The following is a 19,871-nucleotide window of genomic DNA, read 5'->3' on the forward strand; positions in this document are numbered from 1 at the left end:
GAAAAATATAGCACTTGCTTGAAAATAAATGATCTGTATCCTAATATCACTCGACCAATACCTGTTTGGCATGTGCAGCAGAAAGGAGCACAATATGATATCCCCGTGTTGGTGCTGTTCCTGGATTATTAAAACTAAGGTTCAACATTGCAAGCGACCAATAACATTGTTGTGACGTCATAGTTTTGTGACGTGGAAACACCATCACACCAGGCCCTAACCCTAACCCCTTAACTATAGCCCTGTAAGCCTAACCCTAACCACGATCGCATCCTGACTTCCAACCCTAACCGCCCCCTTTTTTTGATGTTTTCCTGAGTGGACTTAGACGGGGGTTTTTTTCCCCATCGCAAACCAATGTGAATGCTCTCTTGCAGTGAGAAACTGGACCAAACATTCGTTTTGATGATTCAGGAACAACACCAATACAAAGATATCAGATACACCCAGAAAAACAGAGAGGAGACGTACTAGTTTTTATCCTGCTAAGGATGGAGTAATTCTTGTGTGGGGTGGTGGTGGTGGGGTTGCAGGTGCTCAGTGATTCTGTAGCGAATATGAACAGATTTCATGGGTCATTACAAATCAGAATGAGGACTTAAAGTGATGACAAGAATATAGTCACAGTACAGAATTAAACCCGCTGTTCTGACATCCCTTGCTTCTTAAGTAAACTTTTATCTGACAGCTTCCCTGCTCACTAAATCCCCACCTAATGCACTTAGAGGGGAGAGCTCCTTCTAAATCCCCCCACAACCACCGACGACCTGAGAAGAACCAGAACTTTCTGCTCTGAAGACCCGATCTGATGTGAAACTGCTGACTAAGGCCAGACTCCTTCCTGTCCCGGCCTCCATTCCTCTTTCTCTTTCTGTCTCATCTACCAAGCAACACCACTCTGGATCCCCGAGAACGAGAGACGCTGGCCAGTCCTTGTAAGGAAGCCCATTAAGGCGTCCATCAATATTTCATCATTGCTCACTCAGAAACATAGTTATAGAAGTTTCCAGGCTGAGGCCATTAGGGGGCAGACGTCAATACGTTATGGCAGCGAGCAGTTCTCCTGACTTCTGTCTTTCCCCCCGCCACACTCTTTCCACTAGCTATGTCCATCTCCCCTCTCAGGATAAGTCACATGAGAGGCTTCTCTCAAGACAACAGTGGTTTCCGCTGTTAAACAAATCATTAACCATTAGGTATCCGAAAACCACAGTATCCTCTGCTGCTCCTGTCAAATGACCCCTCCACCCCCCAAATGCCAGCCTATGTGGGAGGAAGGGAGGCAGACAAGAGTGGAGGGCTGTTTGCAAAATCGGTCTTAACAAGTAACAAGTCTCCAGTCACTCAGAATATAAACACCTAATTAACAGCATGACATGATTTTATAATGTGTTGTCGGCCGACCAACGCTCTGCGGAGACACTTGTTGTGAGATTGACTCAGGGCTGTTGAGATGGGTCTGGCACCCCCGGTACTGGCCCTGCCAGTGAGTGGACACTCAGCGACAGCAGGGCTGATCATCAAGAGGGTGAACTTGTCTCACACACGCACTCAATACACACACACACACACACACACACACACACACACACACACACACACACACACATACATACACGTGCTGTGAGTCAAATCATGAGTCAAACCTCAGATATAAAACTTTCCACGGAAGAGGCGGGAGGAAGCTTAATTTCATTCTTACGATTTTATAACCCTTATTTCTAATTATTACACCTACATTAGTTGGGAGTAGCCTCCAGGCTAAAGTGTGTTAAATACTGCTGTAGCAGACATTTTAACGAGTTTTCCTGCAGCTCACCCTTTAGTGTCCTTGGAACTAAAAGGTCCCAGTGTATGCATTTTACCACAGGAAATGCGAGCCCCTCTAGAAGCCCTAAATTAAACCGGACACCGGGCTGGCAAGTCCATACTAATGTAAACAACACCTCTAGGTCAGTCCCCAGTCATTGCACTTGTGTCGTTCCTTTCGGGTCCCTGTGGCTTTTACAGTGTGAATCCTGCTCTGACCTTAGTTAGAAATCTCTGTCATTACTCTTTTACGCTTCAGCCCTGTGAGCTTGTGATTTCCAAACTAATAGTTTCAACTTTTATTTCAACACTTTTAGGTGCATTTCATTCAAGACCAAGGCACTTTCAAACATTATTATTACGATATCCTACATTTAAAAGTCACTAATAAAAGTGCAACATATACGATGCAAGCCCTGACATGGACTCACCAGAGTGCAGAACCTCTCCGGTGGCCTTCCACATGTGATTCCAGGTGGATCCACCTTGATCCGCATAAAGTCTTTCATGGACCTAGGTTTTGGCTGGCAGGCGTAATGCTCCCACACCGAGCCCTCGTCCGTGCTCACCAGGGATTTGCACAGTTCGTACTGGCCCAGAGTGGAGGCCAAGCAGCGCAGCAGCAGCAGCAACACAGCCTGAAGGAGCATGGCAGGCTGGGGGGGTATTTGGAGAGGGGTCCGGCACAGGGTGAGGGGGCCACAGAGCTCAGAGGACAGGTTACGAGCATGGAGCGATAATCATAGGGAACCAGTGCACATCCCTACCACCATACTGCTGTGTTTGGAATGGAGAGGTCAGGGTAAATTGACACCACCTGCCTCCAGGTTTATTAATTCCCCAAAATGAAACACTGAATCGGCAGCTTTCTCTCAGCGTTTCTCGTCAGTTATTGGCAGCCCCAAAGAGGAAAGGAAAGCAGGACACTTCACTGTTTTGATGGCTGATTTCCTGAGGAAGATGGGCAGTGGGCGTGGGGGTGGATAATGTTACGGAGAGGAGTCTCGGCATGCACTCTAACCATAGTGTTGCAGGGAGTTGGGTGGGAGATGTTTGCGCGGATCCATGTCTCACAGAGCGGTGTCCTTCAGGGAAACGGCGGAGCTAGTTGGAGAGGATGGAGGAGAAGTTGATGCGTCTCCAGATGTATCCATTGGACATTTCAGATTTGTTGAGCTCTTCCGATTGTCCTGGAGGTGAAATGGGGGGCAGAAATAATAGGTTAATAGCTGTGTCCGCAATTTTTCGCATTCTTAATTTCACTGCAAATAAATATATACACGTGGCATTTGACAGAGCTGTGCTCGATAGAACTTAAGTGCCCGTCTTCGAAATGTCATTTTTATAGTAACGTTGAGCTTTTAATTCGCGGTGTCAGATTAAAAATGCAACAAATCCCACTGATTTACTCTGCAAAACATCACAACTGCCCCCAAACTATGAAAACATTTAAAGTGAATATATGCCACGAACAGTTAGCTACAAGGAGTTTGTTTTACATACAGCACGAATATTTGAGTGTTAAAATAAAAGAAAGAAAAGAAAAAAACCGCCACACAGCGTGGATAACCTTATGCGTAAAAACACGTGCTGCTGCCGGGTGCCGCCTGTGCGTGTGTGTTTTTGTATGTGTGTAAGAGTTGTTTTTGCTCCAATACCGGCGACAGAGAGTGGACTATACAGATGGTAATAACTGCACTGCAAGAAATATCCGTCGGCAAGAGGTATTTAACAGCCCCATATAATCTGTTTACTTTATGACCCGGCAAATGGTGCAAAAAATAAAGAGTGACTTATCCACAGTCTAGTTCAAGAATGTTCTTCAGCGTAGTGCCATTTCATTTATACTTCATTAACCTCGGGCCTATCCAAAATTCAGCTTTGCTTCAGCACATCAGTAACTGATGTGATAATAAAGTTCCGGAGAAACAAACTGCTAATTGAATTATTCGCAAACTAATATTATTTTTATTAATTATGTTTCCACTTTAGGCCGAGTAAATGAATAGCTACTCATGATGATTTTTCCCCCTTTTTGCAGCGTGGACTCACTGCTTTTAATCCGCCCGTCATCCCACACTAAAGGAAGCCTGGTGCTTAAACAGCCTATCCCATGCACACCCGGTGACTTACTTCACTTGTCAAGTGAAGTCGCCAAAGCTGTTTCCCGGCCCGGCACTGGCAGTCTCGCAGGGGTGTGTCAGTTTCTACAGTAGTGCATCCTTCCGTGGAGCATCACTCCAATTTTACATATATATGTATGTGTGCGGGCTATAATGCACGCTCAAGAATGAATGCATCAGCGCGTTTGTCTAAAGCAGAATGAATTATACTGCCAGTCCCCCCCCCCGAACATCCTGAAGTGCTCCGGATATTGTGGAGGCTACAACTCATCAGTAGCTCTCCGGTGCTTGTCTGACTTCGCAGAGCTTTCGCAACAAACGCATCCCGCTGTGAAATGCTTTAATCAGATAAAACACTTACTTCTGACATGCATCTGTCGGGCAGGTCAGCACTTTGCTCGGAGTGCGTGCACGTCCACCCCCCCGTTTGGCCAAAAAAAAAAGAAAAAAAGATCCCCTTTACCATCCAGTCTACTCGTCCCCCGCCGCGGTCCTCACTGTACTCCCATTATCAGCCGGCTCGCTGTTTGTTTGGTTTCTTTTTCTGTTTTATTTCTTTTTTCCCTTTTTTTGCCGTCCGACGGATACTTTTTGATCACAGCGTAGATGGCTGCGCACGGTAGATCGGTGTCCTAGATCTGGAAACGGCTGCGAAAACAGGACTGAAATCCAGCGTCAAGGAGTATCAAAAGTATAAAATATTGAGTTTGTGAAAAAAAGGCTTGTGCCCGCCCTTCTTCCCCTCCTCTCCACTTCCTTTTCCCACTTTTACAAAGCTCGGGTTTACCCGGGATGCTCAAGGGCAGAAAGAAAGAGAGGAGGAAAAAAAAGGCTTTATGGAAAATATCTCCCTCCTCTCTCTCTCTCTCTCTCCCTCTCTCTCCCTCGGTTAATGCCTGGGCTAAATCCTTTTACCATCACTTTCAATCACTATCTGAGCTTTTATCTGCTCCAGCCCTGCTGCCTGAACCGGGGCGGTGCAACTTCTCCTATCCGCTCCAGCTCCAAACTGTTCCCCGTCAGCTCTGATGAGCACTCCGCTCGGCTTTAAAGGAGCAGCCGGAGAGAGGGGTGGGGGTCCCGGTGTTACCGTAGCCTTTACCTCCGACCTTATCCGTCCAGATTTGTGAAGATAACGTCATCTATTCTTCTGCCCGCGCTGTTTATCAGTTTATTCAAAAGAATCTCCCCCTTTCCTTCAAAAATAGGTATTCCCGCAGTACTCCTGACGGGACTTGTAGTGCCGGAGAACGTTGTGACCCTATCCCACTTTGTTGAATTATTTATCATTATTCCTGAACCGCAAAATCGCCTTAAATTTACTTGTGAGGTTCAGTAACAGCAATTTTTATTTTATTTTTTTGCAAAGATGTTAGGATGACTTTTGCATGTGTCTGCAGTAACTGCAGCATGTGGTGCCTGTGTGCACTGCATCGAAGTAGTTTGATAAACGTAAGGTACATGTAGTTAGTTTCCTTTTACACTGCTCCGTGTGCGCGCGCGCGCGCGCGCGGTGATGCGTAGTGCTTTTGTCCTGTCCATGGTCCTACTGTGAAACAGACTCTTTAACTTTTCAAGCAGTGAATGTTTTTTTTTTGACTCAGAGTTGTGTGACTTTCACCTGATGTACGCTGTTAGATTTCCCACTCTTCAGTAACCCGTGGACTTGAAGAACTATCAATGATAAGGAATAGTTCAAATTATTCCAGGTGTACCCAACCTCAAAGGGTCACTATAGTTAATCAACAGTATAGAAAAAAAAACACATCAGTACAGAAACAAAACGAATCCAGTTCTCATAATCATAACTCTGCACCCACTTACACAGCATGCCATCCTTTAAAGGAGCAATATGTGTTTTTTCTTCAAAGCAGTTTAAAACATTTGAAAGTTGACTAAAAAAACATCATCAGAATGTGAAAAACAACTATGATGCTACACTAATTATCAAAAGTATTTCCTTGTTTGCCCTCCCACACATATGAACTTGTGTGACATCCCATTCTTAATCCATAGGGTTTAATATTGTGTCAGCTAAACCATTTGCAGCTATAACAGCTTGAAATCTTCTGGGAAGGGTTTCCACAATATTTAGGAGTGTTTATGGGAATTTTTGACCATTCCTCAAGAAGCATATTTGTGAGGTCAAACACTGATGTTGGATGAGAAGGCCTGGCTTGAAGTCTCTGCTCTAATCATCACAAAGGCGTTTTATTGGGTTGCGGTCAGGACTTTTTTTTGTCGTTGACCTAATTTTGAGTGAGCTTCTCTTATTAAAAACTTGTTATTCCTAGGTTACAAAATCTGTCATCTTCAGGGTTAGACATAAACGATTTGCTTATCAGTGAAAACGATAATCAGCTTCTCCTACTAGCACTGATTGCCAAGCTCAGAATGTTTATATCTTGGCAAGATGTGAAAGTTCAAGAGTGGTCACACCCAGCATCAGTAGTTTATTTATTTTTTATTCAAGTGGGTTTACAGGTCAGAAACACTCTGACCGTGGATAGCAGAAGTGCAACCAAAAGTCTCTGACTTTAAGAAAGTTAAAACTGGACTGGGAGATTAGGCCAAAAAATGTCAAGAGCAGTGAAACTTGGGGAGCTGGTGTGTAACAGAGGCAAATACTGCGATGTGACATATTCAAATCTCAAACAGAGACACTGCTGTTGGGACAGGTTTGCTGTGGTGCCATTTTTAGCTCGCATAGCATTTCTCAATATTTTACACAGCACAGCAGTGCCAAACTTAGCAAAACAGAACCCTCCACTAAGGTGATTTAGTGACCTTTCTTTGGTCTTATTCCACTCAGAGTGTTGTTTGATAGATCAGGATGTACCTCATAATTCATTCTAACATCAGCAAACAGTTTATTTTGCATAACCCTAAAGGTCCGTGCACCTGGAAACCACAAATATCAACGTGATATCGTGATAGAATGTTTTAGATCCACACATTTTAAACTTCTTGTGTGATGCATTGGGAGTAACGCCATACGATAATGTCTTGATGCATGCTCAATCATGACTGCAGGTTTCCCCAATCTTATAAACAGTACATTTGCATAATGACTGAAACCAGCCCACTGAAGGAACAATGGGCTGGGAGGTCAGTTCCTTAATCTTAATTATGCAAATTCTCATGACCATTGATCAACAACCACTGACCAAAACCCACTGATCAAAGAACACTGATCAATGGTCATGAGTACCATTCACAGAGAGTTGGGGAATGGCTGCAATCACAGCATTGTAAGATGGTGACAGATGTACCCTTAGGCCCCCTCCTCGATTCAGAGATGGTCTTTCCCTTTTCACGTAAATGGCCTCCTTGACTCCGCGCTCAAACCAGCGTTCCTCCCTGTCCAAGATGTGTACATCCTCATCCTTGAAAGAGTGTCCACTGGCCTGTAGGTGTAAATAGACTGCAGAGTCCTGGCCTGACGAGGTAGCTCTTCTGTGTTGTGCCATCCGCTTCGCCAACCAAACAGGTTTCCCCGATGTATAAATCCTGGCAATCCTCCTGGCACTTAACAGCGTACACTATGTTACTCTGTTTGTGTCGGGGGACCCGATCCTTGGGGTGGACCAATTTTTGGCGTAGCATGTTTTGGGGTTTAAAAGCCACAGAGACCCGGTGTTTGGAAAAAAATGCGTCTCAACTGCTCCGATACTCCTGACACATACGAGATCACTACAGGTTTTCGCTTAGGCAGCGGTTGTCCTTCTCTGGACAACGGCTGGAGCTTTCTTTAGGTGCCTTCCCAGCTTTGACAAAAGTCCAGCTGGGATAACCACATTTACTCAGGGCCTTCTTGATGTGCTGATCTTCTGCCTCCTTGGCCGCTGTGTCAGTGGGGATGGTGTTCGCTCTGTGTTGTAGCGTCCTGATGACACCCAGTTATGTAAAGGTACTGTTTATAAGATTGGGGAAACCTGCAGTCAGCTGAGACTGAAGAAGTCACTTGGATGAGTGACGAAACGTTTCTCCCACAAAACGCTACGTCCAGATGAACAGAATCAACTTTTGGAGCCATACAATAATCACTTGTTATTGTACATCTTTGTTTTTTGTTAATTGTGCACTTTGTTATTATTAACATTACCATTGTTTAGAAACTATACTTAAAAATCTTACTGTCATGCTTCTGAAGCATTATTCCTTTGCAGGTACCTAAATACAACTGTCAGGCAAGCAGCAACCTCCAGGGCTGCAAAATGAGAGCCAACCCAGAAGTGCCAAAAACTGTAGTTCCTCTAGTGGACACTTGGGGCTAGCTCTAAAAGTTAGTCAGTCCCTATAGACCCCATGATAAAATGCCCAACTATATAGCATTGTTTACTAGATACTAAAATGTTCTTGGCCTTAATGGATAAGTCCCCAACCTTCATGACAACTCCTCAGGGGGTGAGAAGTTGTCATGCTCCAGTATTCTTTCACCTGAATGCCGGATTTTGGGAATAGCAGATGAAATCCGCTTATTGGAGCAACCAGTATATTTATGTTTTTGGTGTCTTTTCAAGCATTTTAATGGACGTTTCTGACAAATATTATGGCTTGCTTTACACAAAAGTTTGTGCATTTAGTTTTGGTGGATAAAAAATCTGTCTTCTTTTATGTCAGTGCACTTGTGTAGCTCAGTTTGGGGAGACGGCAGAATAAATATCCTTTATGTCACGGAAGGATTAGCATCATTTTGATTTTGTGGATGTAAAGAACAACAACAATAACAGTGAAATGTAACTGGTGCCAACTACTGGTGGTCCATCCCGTGCAAAATAATCATTTTAACTGATGAGCAAAAAGATTTTTTTTAAAAAAGTGTCCTTTTTTGCCTTTTTTGCAGTTGTTATGCAAAAAGGTAACTGTGATTAACCTAAGTTGTCTGTCCTGGTTCTTTGTCTGTTGCCGCTTGTTGTGAATCTGTTGCCATCTAGACAGAAATTTATATTCAGTACTTACATTCAGAGTTCAACTGGACCGTCATAGATCCGACAAAGAAATTCGGCACTCTATATAGAAATATAAATAGAATATAACCAGCTGGAAACTAGTTGAGTCAACTCCTGAATTGCAAAGAGACCGACAAGTTGTGCTCATCAGCTCAGACTGACTCCGATTATTTGCACTGTACTGGCAATTTGTCTGCATTTATAAATTAGAAATAAATTAGACAGCAATTATTTGCAAATGTTTTCCAATCAGTCTGAGAGCTGGACTGTGGTTGCCTCCCTCCCAGTGACCTACGCAGTCACCGTGTTGCAATTGGTTGCTGAATGCAAAAAGAAAAATTAAAGGCATTTGCCAGGCAACCATCTTTTCCTAGTCGCAAGGAGGTTGCTGTCCTATTTTTACACTAGTGTGACTAAGCTGTAACACACAAAATGACTTGGTGTGTCATTCGTGTGCCAGTTCATGACACCAAGCTGCATAAGTAACACTGTCGTGGTGCCAAAACAGAAGAACAGATGTGTAATCAGTTCATACTGGGCCAGAACACTAATTCACACTTAAGAGGTGAACAACAAGCATTTGGGATTACATAATTCACACCTCCGGTCACATTTTAGGGCAAACAGAAGTAGAAAGAGGCTAGAAGACGCAGGGGGTGGGAGAGAGAAAGAGATGTACAATTGAAAGGAAATTATGAACCTCTGTATGAAACGCCGGCAGTAAACCCAGGAGAGGATCAATACTTTGTCCTTGCCAGGCCTTCCCTCTCTTTTCGTGTCTTTGAGATGAGCTTTAACCCTTTTTTTTTAAAAAAACTCCCAGAGCATTTTAGAGGCAAAGACCATTTTTCTAACTAGTTTAAGCAGGGCCAAGCTGAAAGACAAATCCCTCCTTCTGCAATCAATAGGGCATCTCAAATATGGCATTCACCGTTATAACAGGCTATCGATATAGAAAAAACATAGACCTTTAATCGACACTGCACTATAAGAGAAGAAAAAAGGCCCCGCTCAATTTGTCAAACAGCCTCGGAGTCAAAGATGAAAGACGAACTGTGTAGCATTTGTCAGAGGCTGCGAAAAACTATGTAGCAGCCTATATTTCACTTTCAGTACTAGACTTCCAAAGGTCATCAGATTTTTGCTAGTTAGAATTTGAAACTTTGAGCAACTGACCCTCCTACTTTTTCTTCCACTCCTCTGTCTTCCTGGTGTGACTGATTTGAAGCCAGAGTTCATCACTGATTCAGCGATGGCCAGAGCGCGTCAGCCGTGCTTGAAATGTGACTTAGCGTGAATAAGCTCCAAACATTTATTTCACAAACGGATGCAGATTACGGGTGTAGGCAGTGAAGCCGGTCAGGCAGCTGACGTCATTTACCGCTTATCGCTTCTAACAGAAATCCTAATCATGTTTTTAGCCATTTTCGACATATACGTATGATTTTTTCCCCCCACTTTTCTTAATTCACTTGAATGGGCATCAATAATCTGATCGAAATGTCAACCCTCAATGTGATGAATGACTGATATTGTATTTTGGAATTCAATTATGTCTACCTAAATAGGAGCATCAATAACAATAGCACAGGCTGTCCTGGCTAATAGACTCGCACACATAACAGCATGTAGCACAGCAAGCGACGCTGCCGTATTCATTTCCTGCAACAATGTTAGTCGCATGACCACGCAGTGTTCAAAGGGGTGCTGCTGACATGACATGCCATCCTTTAAAAAAAAGCACACTTAATCTGCAATCGGTTTGGATTGAAATCTGCTGTGTGAACCGCACAAATGAACGGTGTCAAATCATACTCTCCTCCATCCTCTGTTTCTATTTTGTGTCTCCCCAACTTTCTCTACACTCTCCCAGTCTTTCACTCTCACTCCCTCCATATTTGTGTTTTGGCAGAGGATAGGGCTGTGAGAGTAGCCTAGCTGGCAGACCTTGATAAAATATACACCCTTGATCGTGGCAGCCTGTGGAGTTTGGAAAAGGTTCAGGAAAGGCCTCATCTCTCTCTCTGTCGCTCTCTCTCTCTAAAAACCTGCTTGTGCAAGAGTCACACTTTTGCATCCTTGGCAAACTTTAGCAAAGCCCCTAATCAGTTCTCGGTCCCTTTGCTACAGGTGCATAAACTCAAGCACCTAACTATGCAGTCTGCTTTTACATCCTTTCATGAAAGACTGGGTCGCTCGAAAGTGCTCACTGATTTCAAGTGTGGTGCTGTGATAGAAAGCTAACAATCAGACAGCTTGTCTCTTTACACCTAGATGTTCCATGATCAGCTCTAAGTGGTATTATTGCAAAGCAGGAGCATTTAGGAACCATAGCAACTCAGACCTCGTTAAGTTACAGAGCGTGGTCGCCTAACCGGCCAAACCTCCTCTGACATTAACATCAGTACAAACAGTGTGAGCCGCGAGCTTCATGCCATGGGTTTCCATAGCCAAGCACCTCCTGTTGGTGAAGGTAGCCCAGTGCTCATGTTCATCTTCTTTTGCTGCATGTGCATTAGGTTTCTTCAGCTGGCTAATATCTTATAAGATATATAACTACATAACTTATAAGAAGATATTTAAAACCACTAGCACACAGGGACAAACAGTGATAAGAATGTAGATGGAGGTTTTTCCCTTAAAAAGACAGTTCACCTCCCAATCACATCCATATATTTTGGGGGGGTTTTGTTATTGATTATTGAGTTTTTGTCACTGCTTTGATTTTGGTGATGTTCTTTCTTGTGTTTGTAATGTTATTATTTTTCCTAGTATTCCCAGTGTTTCCAAGCTTTGGTCTGCCTCTGTTTTGTTAGTACCCCTGTCTTACTTGTTTCAACTTCCTGTTTTAAGTTGATAATTGCTTTTCCTTATGCGTTTCCTGTTTTTGTATGCCCTCTGATTCCCTGATTTGCCTTTCCTACCTGTGCCTTGAGTCCACCTGTATTGTTTGTACAGTCAGTCCTGTGTCTTGTTTTGGTTTGAGTTTGGGTCTAACACATTGACTGTTTGCCTTCTCCTGGATATAATCTACCACTCTACACAGCCAAATGTTTGACTAACTGTCTTTTTTGACATTTTTATAAATACTGTTGATTGTTTTGCTCTTCTTTCATGTGTTGTTTAAAAGTTTAGATGGATGTACTTCATGGCATTTTCACCAGTGAGCCCCATATGTTCTGTCAGACTACAAAACACCTGTCACTATGAACACATTTCCTTCTTCGAGGAAAAAAAAACAAAAAAAAAAAAACAGATGGGCCTTCCAGACAATGAATGAAGACATGCACACACAAGCATGCACACTTGTGTCGCTCACACACAGACACACACATACACACGCACACACACCAATCATGGTCTCCTAGCAACTCCTAGTTAGTGGTCCTACCTTGGGGAAAGATGCTCTTTTCACTTACATCTGGTGTTTGCCCACCAGGGAAACCAGATATAACCTTGGAGTGACCCTGAAATGTATTTCACATCATTCCCAAAAACCACCATATACCGAGTTACTATTAAAGAGGTATCGGCACTACATCTACCTTTTTGTAGTATAGCTTTATTTTTATTTCTTTTACTCCTGACATAAACTGTTGTAGATGTAGCCCTCTGTGTAATTCAGTCCTAGGAATTCTGATGAGAGGTAGCGCTTAAAGATCCAAATGAAGCGCTGTGACACACATGGGCGCTCGTCTTTCTACATCACACATCCTCTCTTTGCAACACGCAATGACAAGGTGCTGTGTCTGAGATTAACAGCATTTGTGGAGGGCCCGGTTGGTGTCCTGTCCCACACTGGGCCGACAGCAGACACATTCTGCTGTAGTGAGTGTGTGTTTGGATTTGTGTGTGGAAGGACCTGGTCACTGTCTATTTTTATGTTTTTTGTGTGTATGCAGCATTACAGGGGTGTTAAAGCTGTATCCTTCTGTGAGATGCACAGCATTTGTGCATTTGTGCAGGTGCTTTACAGTGAGTGGCCTCTTTTCTGCTCGTCAGCTGCAGCTTGACTGAACCTCCTCAGAGCTCCCATATGATCCAGTGATCGATGAGAACTTCTGGAGGTGCCTTTCACACACTCCTCGCTCCACTCTTCAACACCGCAAGTGTCTGTCGCCACTCAAGGTTACAGTTACAAAGACGACCTCTCTGTCACCTTTTTGACTCACTGGATTATTCGATTAGTCATTCGCGTCCTCGTTCCTCCTTACTCACTTGTTTGCTCGCCTATCTGTCAACAAGGCGACCTCAACAAATGTAGAGGTGTACTGGCTCTTGCCAGGATTTTGCCCTGCTGGTAAATCTCACTGACATGACCAAAGCAGACACTTGAGCAGTGCTCATGTACTCTCTCACACTTTAGGTAAATGGCTGATCTCATTGTTTACTGACTCAGTCACACACTGCTGAGCTTGCCTTGTTGCTGTCATTCTCATGACACTCCCCAATGGATTTGGGTTTCACATATATGAGTAGAAAAGGACACTTTCTTTCTGAAGATTTCAAGGGCCATGTCTGTTCTTTAACTGTGGGAGGAAGCAACAGTACCTGGAGTGAATTCATGGAGACACAGGGAGAGCGTGCAAACTCCACACAGACTGGATTCAAACCCAGGATCTCATTGCTATGAGGCACCACCACCATATACCACCATGCCACCTGATTAAAACACTTTGGATCTGAAAATGACATAAGCTCATCTGACCAAAGGACTGCTATTACTCCTACAGTATAAATATTATAAAACTTACATGCAATGATCATCTAATGAGTCCATCCATCCAATAGTTCCATCCAATCAGCCAACCAGCCATTTTTTCCCCATCTATTTATTTCCGGGTCATGGGAGCACTGGGACCTATCTTAGCTCCACCCAAATTGTACACAAGGTCAAGGTCAGGGTAACATTTATGGGCTGTGTGGCAAATGAGCTACTATGTCATTGATGTTCTTGTTGTATATTCATCTGCTGCAAGGGATCTACTGATACACAACACCATGTCCCGTATGTAACGCAAGTGTTTTCAAGGTGCTTTAAAAAGTATTTCACTTTGAGTTGAGCACATCACAAAAGACACAAAAATCAAAGTTTGTCAGTCTTTTGCACAGTCATGCATGGGTACAGGAAGTGGGGTGCAGAGGGTGCTGCGGCACCCCCTACTGACAAGGTGCAGCAAAACATGTCAGGAAAATTAAATTAAAAACTGGGGGTGGTAGCTTACAGCAGCAACCTTCAAATACTGATAAAGAAGATGTAAGAATCAAAGGTGTAGTGATTTAAAAAAATAAATAAATCAAAAGGACTGGTTAAAGACATGACAACTGCACTGAAGCTGATGAAGCGATACAGTGTTTTCTGTATGATAAACGGACCAGCGAAGCTGTCCTTTCTGTCTGTGTAAAAGAAGTTTAACGACACATTTAATCACTGCGATGTTTAAAAAGAACAAAAAGAAGTGCGATTTCAACACTACATCTTAAACGGTAAGAAATAAATGTGTAAAATGACAGAAAAAATTCTGTTAGCCCTTTGTTTGCCCTGTAATTATAAAATGGAAAAATTTTATTTACTGCCATCGGTGAGATCTTGATCAATACAAAAAGCTGTAAAACTTACATTACAGTTAAAAGTCTAAAATGTATGTCCTCCTTCACATTGTCCAAAGCCGTTCAGTGGGCCAGATTGGAGTCTTTGGAAGGGCCGATTCTGGGCCCTGGGCTTTATGTTTGACACTCCTGCTTTAGCGAGTTTAATATTGCATTTAAAGTCTGGAAAGGCTTGTGAGAGGTAGTAGCATGTGCAGACGCTTTGACATCCGGACCTTTAATCCTCAGCATGATTCATTCTCCAGATTCGCATCTGTCAAATTTGTACATTGAAAAAAAAAAGCCTGTCCACCCACAAAACATTATCTTCTTTGTAAATCCACACACCATTTTATAATGCAGGCTTTCATTCTTGAAGCATTGAAAGTTGACATAACCTTGACGCTTTCATCTGGTTAAATTTGTCCTTTCAGAGCGCCTTCGTGGCCTCCTTCAGAGAATTCTCCACATATTCAGAATATTTTTGAGGACTTTGATATGTAAAAAAAAACAGCGTAGTGCCCCTTTAAAGAGGAGCTTCTCATCTTACAGGTTGCGATTCTAATCTCTTGATGTCATGGGAATTACTACCAACTGATTTATTTATGTTTATATTTTCTATTTATATCAGGCAAGATTGAGCACTCCTCATTTAACACTGCGATTCCTTATTGAGTTGTTCCTTTTAATGGTGATGGTTATTGATTGATGCTAACGGTTGTTACATCAGCGTTTTATGAAGTGGTTTCGCACTAACAGTGGTTTCTACACGGTGCTGGAGGTAATGAATGTGCAAATTTCATGTAACCAACGGCGAACAAATTATTTGGCATGCGCTATAGCCGCTCGTGTGCCCACTTCAAATTCATAACTCAGATTTTTATTTTCAGCAAATTGATGCCGGATCTAGAGCAGGACAAAAGATTTACAGTCTGTTCAACAGAATGGTTTGCTAACAGTCTCTCAGCCTACTCACACCATTATATCCTTCACTAAATGAGCTGGAAAAGAAAGACTGAGATTTTTCCTGGTGCTCTCAGGGCAAACAGGGCGCAGTCTCCTCTTCATACTGACGCTCCATGTTGACATTGGAGGGGCGTGGGGGATAAATCCAAGCAGGATCAATACCAGCTTCTCGTCTCATTGATTTGCTCACCCAACCTCGCCCTCGTCCCACCCAGAGGTTTTTCCTGCCACGCTGACCCCTGATGTCACCCGTGGATGCTCTTCTTCATTCATATAGCTACAAATAGTGCCTATCCATTTCACCAGCAGGAGATGGTGCCTTTGTTTAGTGACAGCAGTTTTTAGAGATCTCACAATATCATATTTTAAAACAGGAAAGAAACTATCCCAAACAGTGATTGCTGACATTTAATTTCTGTCTGTTTGTACGTACGATGCAGACGGTGCTGGTAAATCTCTGAGTGTGAACAGATTCTCAACAAAGCCACAAACAAAGAAACCCAAACAAAGCTTAGACTCACACTTGTGGACTATTTATGCTAATTGATCCAAAATATTGTACATGATCATTTCTGATTTATGGACACATCAACATAAACATCGTTATTCAATGAGGATTTTATATTGCACAAAGGCCAACTCTCAGCAACAACAATGCCTGTGTTTCGGTATTACCCTACACAAGTTTATTACGTTGAAGGTCTTTCCGATTATGTACAATTGCACTAATTAACCGTGTGAGATCTAAGACCTCACTGATGATTACTAAAGGTCTAGACAAAAAGGACTTTTTGGGGGGAGGGTGAAATGTAAGTAGTTTTATGTATGAAAATAAAGCATGTATTTCAGTAGCATTAGGGCTAGTTTAGGGTCAGGCTTATCACAGATCACGACTTAGACCTCAAACAGACATAAAAAACTACAAATGTGGCTAGCTGAATGCCTGTAGTATCAGCTTTTGTCCCACGATGACCCACAAAGGTATTATCAACGAGGCTGCCACCGGAGGACCTTTGAGGCTCTGATGTGCTTTTCCTTTTGTTTGTTTGTTCTCTGGAATCTCACAAGTCTTTTTTCTTTTCTGGTTAAAGCCAGTTTTTGATGTTCTGTGATGGGAGTTAGATGCACCGTTCAGTGAGATCTTTTTTTTTACCCTTTCCCGCGTGTAACAGGCCTAATTTCTTAGAGCATTTTCACACCTAGTTTGTTTACCATGGTCTGAATTAGATGATGAGTTTGTCAACTTTCTCTGGTGGTTTTGTTTGTTTTTAAACAAAGAAAACTCTAAGGGAGCTCCAAATGAGCAAGAAATCAGTGGGAAAATGAAACAGAAATCATTTTAAACAGGTCAGGCGTGAAATTTATTTGGGACTTCTTTAATTGGAAGAACCATATTTACATCTTCCAACTAAACTGGAATTCTTTTTGAGTGACTTTTAAACATGCTAAACTATCAGAGGAAACACATTGTTGAACTTAGGATCGGTGGTTGTTGAAATTGGCTTTTGTGTGCCTGTATAAATGATTGATGATGAGTGATCCAGTTTATCATTAACCATCATTTATAATATTTCTGATCAATTTCACAAAAAGTACAAGGACATGTCAAAGTGACTGCTAACTTTTGAGCAGCTGTATAATATTTCCTGAGTTTCAAAATGTAAGTTTTCCACCATTGCTTCAGACAAAGTTGGGGAAAGGCTTGAGCCGTATGGGTTTTCGGTTCTTTGGTAATTGTTAAAAGAAAGCAAAAGTGACAGAAACAGGAAACTATTAAGGGCATTCCTGCATTAAAGGTGATCATTTCGCTGACCCATCAACCACCCTGACCTCCTCCCACTGTGGACTCTAAGAGCAACATCACAAACTTTCTCATTTTCTTCTAATGGAAAAGCATTCACCATATCATGAGCCTGTATGACTTTTTAAAGTACTTGTCTTAATTATTACCGATGTTTTACCGGTTTACCGATGTAGCACATGGCACACTGATAGCTGGAACATTGTGCATTTTCACTGCTAATGATGGCTTGTCTATAACCAGTCAGTAACCCATAGCTAACACTCTAACGTGGCTGTTGTGATAATTAACATGTGTAAATGTTGTTTATGGCTGACATTTTTGTCAGAATTGAGACAGTGTCAGCGACATTGTGTGTTTCTTTTTTTATGATTGAAAGCCAGTGGGCACTGAACAGGATGTCGGGCATCGTAACCTTTTACTGCAGTGGTGTTTTGTTTCCATCACTCAATCAGTGGTGGTCTTTGTTTATTTCTGTCCTTCCTCGGGGGTAAATAAGACCCCGCTCCGCCAGAGAGGAGTCTGGGTAATGAGCCTTGCGTCTTTGGAAGCTCTACATCTAACAGGTCATGGGGTCAGCAGTGGAGATCCAAGGGAAATGGATATGAGGCTGGAGGAAACTATTTATGCTATATTTCTATGTGTATTTATGCGCTTTCCCACTATGTCCTGCACTGCTACCCACAACCGTTGTCATATTAATCAATGCATCCAAAACACAAAACATTACAAATCAAGAGGCTCAAAAGAGTTAAGACACAACAAGACAAAAAAAACAGCAAAACCGATCATGTAAAAAATTAAAATACATTAAAAAAGTAAAGCAAAGGTAAAGTTTTTGCTCGATATTTCCTAAATGTAAGGATCATTTAGAAGTATATATCTATATACCTATCTGAGTAAACAATAATAATAAAATTAGATTTAAGATATTTTGGTAACAGATTCATCTCCAAACAATTTCTCAAAGTTGTTGTTGCCTAAAACGAGAAGAATTCAATTAAGAAGAAAAATAGAAACGGCAACAAAAAAAGAGGAAAAATTAGAGGAAAAGCAAGCATAATCAATCCCTCAGTCAAAACAGGATGTAAACAACTCTTCATCTTACTGCAGTTTTACTCTCCAAGCAGCTCATCTAACGTTCTCATTTCAGCAGAAACTTTCATGAAAAACTTTGCTGAATTTTCCAACTTTGATGGCTTTGGTTTCAGTTTCAGTGAATTTTAATGTGGCTTATTTTGCTGCTCGCTTATTGGACCTTCTTAGCATATTGCAAACACCAGCCCAAAAGGTATCATATACAATATATCAATCACTCCATATAGTTACTGCACTGCACAATATATTTTTTTCCTCTGTATATCACTCACGGGCTCCCAGTGCTGTTTGGGTTCTGGGTTGGAAGACCAGCTAATTATCAGTGGATTAAATTAGTGTGTAATGTGAAATGTGTCACTCACAGGGAGAAATGCAGTGAAACTTACCACCCAAACTCCGGAGCTCCTCTCGCCTTTAAAGAGCATTGACAAGTCTTTCAGCTCAGTGTGTGGAGCCTGTGATTTTACTGACTTGGTGTGCTTTAACACAGCAAAGTGTTTAGTCATTAAAGAGTCAGATATTTCACACACAAATTATTGCTCCTCCATGCCTGCTGCATGGCTAAACATATGATCATTACCTTGCATGTTAACCCAATAGGCTTTAAAATATCACAGCTGAACATCCATTAAGTCTACCAAAATTCCTTTAAAGCCCATTAAAACCAGTAAAGCCCTGTTTGGTGATTTTTGGACATATGAAACATCTGACTGATCAGATCATTTAGTTGGAAGCTGTGTTTTCACTAACTGGTAACCATGCATCAAACCTCTGACCATTTTTTATTTTTTTGGAACTTGTTGCCTTTTCTTTTTCTGCATCAAAAGCCCTTCATGTGAGCTACAGCTCATCAGGACCCAGTGCCAACGGATGGAAACTCTGTTAATTACCGTCAGATCCAACGCCCTACAGTAGCTGCACGCTGCGGGGGTTCAATGTATGCCTTCGCTGCAACCTAAGGTTTTCAGGATTTAAAAGCATTTCTTCCCTCACTCCCTGATGTTTCCCTTATTAGACCGAGACAAAGAACATTGATTCTCGTGCAATTATTTTTTCCGCTCCACCACAACTGGATGAATTCCTTCATGCTTTTAAGCCTGTCTGCTTGGGTCACAGTTTACCAGACTATGTGCTGTAATTTACCTGTGCTTGAATGAGCATGTGTGCAGCACTTCTCCTACTGTTCTTCTCATGAGTATAGACTCTTTTTTCTTTCATTCACCTTTCTGTTCTGTCTCTGTGTACGTGTAGCATGTGCTGGCATGTACAGTACTGCATGCATGTATTTATCTTTTTCCCACAGCATGCAGATGTGAGGCGATGGTGTTTGTTGGTGTACCTTTCCTGTCCACTTAGTATGGGAATAAAGCAGACAGTGGGTGGAGGTCTGGCCATAAGATTAGCCCTCCTCGACTGCAGCAAAGGCAGGGCCGGCCTCTCCTCTGCTGCTCCCCACGTAGCCATTAATGTAAACACGATCAATATGTTTGTTGTGAGACCTGCACAGCTAAAAGGAGAGAGTGAAACCACAGA

The 19,871-nt window shown here is 42.4% G+C and overlaps 1 protein-coding gene across 6 annotated transcripts in view; it reads right to left on the reverse strand.

Annotated features, from left to right (window-relative positions):
• The window catches only part of ntng2b (netrin g2b), a 71,660-nt gene extending 66,714 nt beyond the window's left edge, over nucleotides 1–4,946 (reverse strand). For 3 of the 6 annotated variants that reach the window (XM_063478225.1, XM_063478222.1, XM_063478220.1), the window contains exons 1-2: nucleotides 4,294–4,945; nucleotides 2,241–2,999 (exon numbers count right to left, since the gene is read on the reverse strand). In XM_063478225.1, coding sequence (XP_063334295.1) covers nucleotides 2,241–2,459 — 219 coding nt within the window. In that variant the 5' untranslated portion in view covers nucleotides 2,460–2,999; nucleotides 4,294–4,945. Of the gene's footprint in view, nucleotides 1–2,240; nucleotides 3,000–4,293 lie in introns of all 6 variants that reach the window. The other 3 variants (XM_063478223.1, XM_063478221.1, XM_063478224.1) reach the window with 2 other exon arrangements.
• Nucleotides 4,947–19,871: the final 14,925 nt, after the last annotated feature.

The sequence above is a fragment of the Pelmatolapia mariae genome, linkage group LG7 (assembly GCF_036321145.2).
Source record: "Pelmatolapia mariae isolate MD_Pm_ZW linkage group LG7, Pm_UMD_F_2, whole genome shotgun sequence".
NCBI lineage: Eukaryota > Metazoa > Chordata > Actinopteri > Cichliformes > Cichlidae > Pelmatolapia > Pelmatolapia mariae.